We start from the raw sequence: 7,099 nt of genomic DNA, 5'->3' as shown, positions 1-7,099 counted from the left end.
GCTGACTGACTTCAGGGAAAATACATTGTAAATCCAACTACTCCCTGTGCTTGGGATTCTGATACAAAGGTAGCTGCTGTGGAGGGTTTTCTGGGGCTGTCAGACTACTTATTTTCCAGTCAGGCAAAATGGTTTTCTCTGGCTTCTCATTTCTCTGGTTTTAATTCATTTAAGAAAAGTCATCTCTAGAACAACAAACAAAAAACAGCACTCCTTCCTTCCCTTCCCTTTCCCAAACCAGCCCTCTGTATGTGGGAAGCACCACGTTAATGTCTTAAATTAGCAGGATGCATCCAGAAATGACATTTGTAGTTTCTCTATTTTTTTTAATAAAGTTCATTTTACCACAAAGTACGTCATTGCTGAAACTGAATTTTTGTAAGAGGTTTCATCATTACCAACTTTCCTACCACCAAATTCTGAAACTGCTATTTTAAAAATCCTTTTAGAAGTGTTATGTTGGGTGTTTTTTTTTTAAACCCACAGCTATCAAAGTTTCTTGATTTATTGTTATCATGGCCATAGCAGTGATTCAGATGTATTTTAAGAACTGAGACAGGGATGAAAATGGCCTTAGCTGTTGCTGTCACTGTCTGTCTTGTTCTTCATTGTGTGGTGATGGTAATGCAAAAAGGGGCACAGAGACTTACTAATTATTCAGATCCAAGTCTGTTTATTTGGAAGAAGTATGTATAAAGTTATACTGAATGTGGTGCTTTCACTGCCTGCACTTGCCAGCCAAAGCCCTTACAGCTACCAGTGCTTCCAGTCTCCTGATCCTGTGGCAGAGAAATTTGAGAATTTTACAGATGAGGGACTGAGGAGAAAAGAGACCGAAAAGCTTCTAGGGCAATCCATGACATGTGTGACAGGACTGGATGTTGGATACAGCTGATGTTGGCCTTGGCCAGAATTGTAGCAGAAAATGATCACCCTTTCTAAAGTAGATGAAATTTTCCTCAACGAGACTGCACAATTTTCAGTATTTTGTTTCTCCTTGTTCTCTGTGAAGTGCAAACGGTAATAATAAAACTAGAATACTTTAGGAAGGCGTCTCCCAAATTAGCAAGCTACAGTTTCTTGTGGAAAACCAGCATCCGAGCCATTGACGAAATAGAGCAGCCCAGGAGAATAAAAGGCTTACCAGAGTTCAAAAGACCTCCATTTACATAAATATGCAGAGACATCTGTTACAGTCATGAGTGACCTGCTGATTTAAATCATCAGCAGGGGAAACCTGTAGTCGATCAGCATTGCCTGCAGTAGCAGGTGCTACTTTAGGCAACAGAAATTACTGAAGAGGTTTTCGATGAACAAAGACCTTTCTGCTTGCCAAGAAGAGACATACGGGAAATTGAAACAAACGGCACACGCCTACGGTCTTCCATTTGTAGTACATGACAAGAGCGTAGTAGTGTGTGCTCCTGGTTCTAAATCTTTGCGTAATTAGTTGTAGGTGTGGTGTGGCTGACAAAATTGCAAAGCTTGTGTCTGAGAAGTACTTACGGCTTGTAAAACCAAACTACTTAAGTCAGATTCCCAAACAGAAATGAATGATCAAGTTTTAATGGAAAATGTTCAAAACAAATTTATCGTCTAAAACCAGTGGTTTTATTATCAGAGTATGTGCCCAAAATAGTAATGTAAACCTGTCTTCCTAAAGGTTATGATTACTTAAGTGAGTAATTGAAGTTAATTCTTGCTCACCATTAATCAGCAGAGACATTGTAACATTGTAACTTTATAATAAATGCCAGTATATTTGCATTCCTTTTTTTTTCCTCTCTCTCCACCCCTGCTAATAAAATTTGTAATCTCATCTTAAATTTAGATTTGTTTCTGTTTTATGGGAACTTTATTTAAGTTAACTGTGTAACATGGTTTTGTAAGGAAAGAATCTGTCTTTTCAGTGGATAAACTACTGGGCAGAAAAATAGATTACAAATTTGGGGCTGAAAAAAGGTTATGATTTGATGTGTTATACATCAAATATGTATAACAAATGCTGGTAGCTGTAATTACCAGCAGTTCTGAAAAGAAAATGTCCACACAGTAAACAGGAGTGCCCAAGGAACCTGTAGCAAAGCCACAGAAGTAGAAGAGTTGACATTTGCAAAGGCTTCCAGGATTTAAAGTACTCCTTCTGACACTCATATATTCAGTACTGCTCCTTTAAAACTAAAGGGTGCAGCACAGCTTGAGTACTTGATTCACCATCTTTAATGGGTACCTCACATTAGGACGTAAGAGCTCTAATATCTATATGAGATACTTAAATACCTTGACAACTCCCACCTCCCTTGGGGATAACAAGGGAGGTTGATAACCTTGGGGATTGATAACAACTTACTTTCATAATAAATCAATATAAAACAAAACCTGTTCTTTTCTTTCCTTTTGAACAGAGCGTGGATCACACTTCTCGTAAACCTCATCATATTGAGGTTGGGCTAAGATGAGCATAACCAGTGACGAAGTGAATTTCTTGGTGTATCGCTATCTCCAGGAATCAGGTAAATTTCCTGTCTTTCCTTGCTCCTTCAGGTCATAGTTAAAATGGGGAAACTGGCATTTTGCACGGTGTTGCTTTGAGAACGTTGTGTTGAGTGTTTCAGACTGATAAACTCAGACTAAATAATTCTTGCACGAGCCTACATTTCTTTGAAATCAGGGTCTTGAACATATTAAAAGTGCAGACGTACCCAGGTACAAAGTAAACATTGCAGTTAGGCAAAACAAGGAAATAAATAACATTATGTTAATGAATGTTTTTGTAGAATTATATAATCTCAGCCAAAGTAATTTTTGGCAGCACAGGCACTGAGCACATGGATTTTTTATCTCTTTTTTTTTTGGTTTATTTTTGCTACTTAGTAAGTAAAGTGGGATTGTCTAAATTGGTTTTATATTGGCTGTAAATGGAAATTGGGGTGCAAGTGTCTAGTGTTTTAGAATTTCATGTATGCAAACTGAGCTGCACAAGGGTCGCTGTGGCTCTGTCGTATTATCACTTAAAGCTCTACCTATTTTCATATTGGAAAATAAAGTCTCTACAGAGCTTTTCCTTTTAGAAGAAAGGCTTCATCTTTCCTTCAAGGAAAAAAACCCTGAAACTAAAACTTAAATTTAGAGTCTATTTAGTTTTCCACTCTTTGACTGCAGGAAGTTTTCTTCGCTAATAGAAAATGTTCTGTTAGTACAGAGATGATAGGGGAGGTGAGAAACACTGACAAAGGATTTATAGCCAGGATCCCAGTTGATTTGGTACTGGCCCCGTGGTCTGGGTTGGTAAAAGTAGAATTAACCAAAAATATTGGCTGTTTCAAAACAGCAAAAAATTTTTTAAAAAATCTGTGAAAAAGTGCATGTCTTCTGCCAGAAGACTTGAAGCCAGTTTTAGAATAAGCCCATGTGTTGGACAGGGGATCAGAATCCCAGCAGGTAGAAAATACTGAGTTAGACTGCTTCAGTTGGTCTGAGCTATAACCAATGATGAATTCACTGATTTATTTAAAAAGCTTCTTACATTTAGTTTGAATCTTCATTCATAGTGTCATTGTTTTTTCCAAAGAAATTTTTATATCAGTATTTTCAGATAAAGTAGGGTAATAAGACAGAAATAGTTTTACATCATTTTGCCTGATTATTTATTAACCTTAGCTGAACCCAAACCTTCTAAAAATTGTATGAAAAAGAGCCATAAATGTTGCTTACAAGATGGTACAAAAGTTCAATTTTTTTCTCAGGTATCTACACTTCAATCTTCTCCTGTAAAACTTCCAGGCTTTTCCATAAAATATAGGCAAATGGTGGGAGGAAGAGAGAAACAACAAAAGGAAATATATATGGCGGAACAGCTATATAAAAAGTAAACTGTCGCTGCAATATTTCAATTATTTTGCAGCTGGGACAGAAGCACTTGAAATTATTTGAAACATTATAGCAACGATACTGATTGGTGCTTTGCCCTTCATTTATGAGAATACTGGCAGGTCATTCTAGTAGAAGTTCAGCTCTTCTAAAATTGGAGTTAGAAGTGAAATTCAGTAATTATATTTCCTCCTTAGTACTCTGTCAGACTAGAAAAATTGCACAGAGGAATATTAATACAGTTGAGCTGTCTAAACCATTGTTGTTGCTTTTTAACAAATCTTGGCATACCAAGAGGAGTTCCAGTGAACTGGAAAAAGCAAGTGTTGTGCCAAAATGTTTAAAGGTTAATCAAAATGATCCAGGTAACTATAGGTCAAGCAAAATTATTGGAAGGTTGAAACTAGACACCTTCAACAAAAAATGAAGAGATTACATCATGCCTAGTGCCAGCCAGCAAGTTTTTATAGATAGATCTTGTTGAACAGACTTGATACTGCTTTTTCCGAGATGGCAAATGAAGTTGACAGAGATAGCTGTGCTGACAATAATACACTTAGGCTACTTTATGACATTTACTTAGACTTGTTGACACTGTCGTTAGAAACGAAATAAGTGTGTAAGATCAGTGTAATCCAAGGTTACCAAATGGTATAAAATTGGGCTAACAGGAACATCTTGAGAAATGATTAGAGTTAGGGAATATTCATCTCAAAGGTTGTTTGTAGTGGGAACTCGCAGGAATCTATTCTTGGCATTATACTGCTCAATAGCTTTATCAGTTACCTGGAAGGAAATATAAAATGATTCTTGAGTACATTTGCAGATGGAATGAAATGGTAAGTTGTGGCACTTGATGAGTCATACTGAGTGATCGTGTGGTTAAGAGAAAAAAATACAGCCAGGGAGACTGCTTTGAGTTGCCTGCTGCTGGAGAAACAGTCTGGAGAAGATGCCTAGTCCAGGGGTAGTGCAGTCAAATCGCTCCAGTACAAGACAGGACTTGGACAAGCTAAGGCTCTAATTGCTTAGCTGTATTAAGTAAATAATTACCTCTTCACACAGGTGCCTTAGGTCTTACATATGCCCAGAAAAACAAAGTAGACAGGCGTAATGTCAGTTTAGGCTCCAAGGGTTGATGGCATGGGAATTCCACCACTAAAGTCACTATGTGTTGTCACTTCCAATCTAGGAATGTGAATGTCTTCCTTCTCAAGGTATAAAGAAATCGAGTGTTTAATTTCAGCTTAAGATTGTTGCTTCCTGTCCAAAAGTAAAGTCCTGCAATGTTCAGTTTGCTCCTTTTTTAATATGAGTTTCTTGGAGTGCAATTTAAAATGGCCCAATTCTTAAAAGCGCTGGTACTTCCAAACATTGTCTATCTCAGGAGTCAAACTTTTAAAAGTCAGGTTATGTTTACTTATAGGTGTCTTGATTCAAAGACTATCTTTAAGTTAAGGTGCTGACCTCAGTTACTAAAATCAGGCTTAGGTTATGTCTGGACTATGAGCGTACTACCAGTGGGGGTATAGGAGCACACAAAACAATCCTGTGGTGAACGTAGTTATACCAACAAGGCAGGTGCTTTGACAAAAAAGCTATACCGAAGAAACCACAGTGCTGGCATCCATCCTCTTCAAACTCCTGAGAAGCATACTTCTGCTAGCAGACATCTTCACTGCTTCACATAGTCCATCTATTGGTTTTCTTCAGAGGGAAGAGCTGTGTTCCTGACAAAAACATACACAATTCAGTATATAGAGTTTTCCACTTCTGCGCTGTCTGCCCAAAAGAGAAACAGATAATTATTTGTCTTGAAATTAAGGTCAGAGGAGAACAATGCAATGGCAGTAATAAGGATTGCAAGGAAAACTGAAAAAAAGGTGAGGAAGGGATGGCAAAACCAATGGAAACCAAATCTCTCACATACCTTTTATTTTAAACGTACTGCCATCTGTTGTGAGGGACAAATCCTGTCATAGGTCCAAATGCTACAAAAATTACCTTCCCTACCCAGCCCGCCACGTCAATTCAGTTATTCAAGCTTTCTCGAATTTGGTATTTTTGATGCATTGATCGATGTGATTGTATTCCTTTTCTAGCACTTACATGCATGTTGCAGTATAGAATCCTTATCTGAAAATCAGCTCCCCAGCTGTCTGCAGCTTATACTGCTCTCTAGTTGGGCATTTATTGTAGTGAATGTCTGGCAATGACTTGGTAGGGTTAAGATTGTGTAACAGTTTCCATTTTTGCTCAGGCTTTTTCTGTTCAGTTTGAATTTTTCCATGTTTTATGACATACACTTGATAAACTGTTCCTCAGTGTACAATCTGTACCGTGTCCAACACAATAAAAATACTAGCTGGACGCTTTTGCTAAAAAGATGTCAATGAAATTTTTAGCTGCTGACTTGGGACAATTTACTGCTGTACTTTACAATTGTCATTTGTTTTCTTCCCAACCATAAAAATTAAGGCAGCTAATAACGTAGTTGTTTTCCTTTTGTAGATTCAGGATGATAGCAGCACCATGGGCTGTTTGACTCATGGTTGACAGATTTTCCTGTTTTTCTAAAAGATAAAGTTTTCTCTAGGGTTTTAAGTGTAAGCTCAAGTGCACGTAGAGCATAAAGTGTTCCTGTGAATCACAACACAAAACTCTTTGTAGAGTTAGGCATGCTCAAACATGGGCCTTTCCTGTTAACCTCATCCAGGGCATCTTACTCTCATTCTGCCTTTGGAAATCAAGAGATAATCCCACATATGGACATTCTGAAACTTCTGGGATTTCATCATTGTGAGGTTGTCCAACTACATACTAGTACTTGGAAGTGTACTATTGCCGTTTAGAATTTTTTGAAAAGGAAGCAACAGAATTTTGGAGGAAAATAGCTTCTTTATGACTCATTGTCTTTTTTAACAAAGACATTTTATACAAAATGTAAATATCGCAGTTTGCTTGGGTGAATTTTCAGGCAATAAGGAGTGACTGAAGATCAATACTCTGTTCCTTTGAATGTGTGCATTATGCAACAGTCTTTACTTACATAAGCCTATGTAATTTTTCTCTAAAGTCCATCCTTTTTCTGCATGGGAGGTACATTTAGAATATTTTGAACAACTGTGTATGGCAGAGTTCCTGAGTCGCAGAGGAGGGAAGTGCATGTGGAAAATATTCAGATTAAGCATAGCATAAAATATTGGCATATATAGGTCAGCTAAATTTG

General features: G+C 37.5%; 1 protein-coding gene across 1 annotated transcript in view; it reads left to right on the top strand.

The window, feature by feature from the left end:
* Positions 1–7,099, top strand: part of TBL1X (transducin (beta)-like 1X-linked) — a 135,446-nt gene that overhangs the window by 82,757 nt on the left and 45,590 nt on the right. The window contains exon 3 of the mRNA XM_010135386.1: positions 2,406–2,513. Within this exon, the coding sequence (XP_010133688.1) occupies positions 2,456–2,513 (58 nt within the window). The 5' untranslated portion in view covers positions 2,406–2,455. The remainder of the gene's footprint in view (positions 1–2,405; positions 2,514–7,099) is intronic.

The sequence above is a fragment of the Buceros rhinoceros genome, unplaced genomic scaffold (assembly GCF_000710305.1).
Source record: "Buceros rhinoceros silvestris isolate BGI_N320 unplaced genomic scaffold, ASM71030v1 scaffold2804, whole genome shotgun sequence".
NCBI lineage: Eukaryota > Metazoa > Chordata > Aves > Bucerotiformes > Bucerotidae > Buceros > Buceros rhinoceros.
Note: the sequence above shows the minus strand (reverse complement) of the source record. Positions and strands in the feature narration are given on the sequence as shown.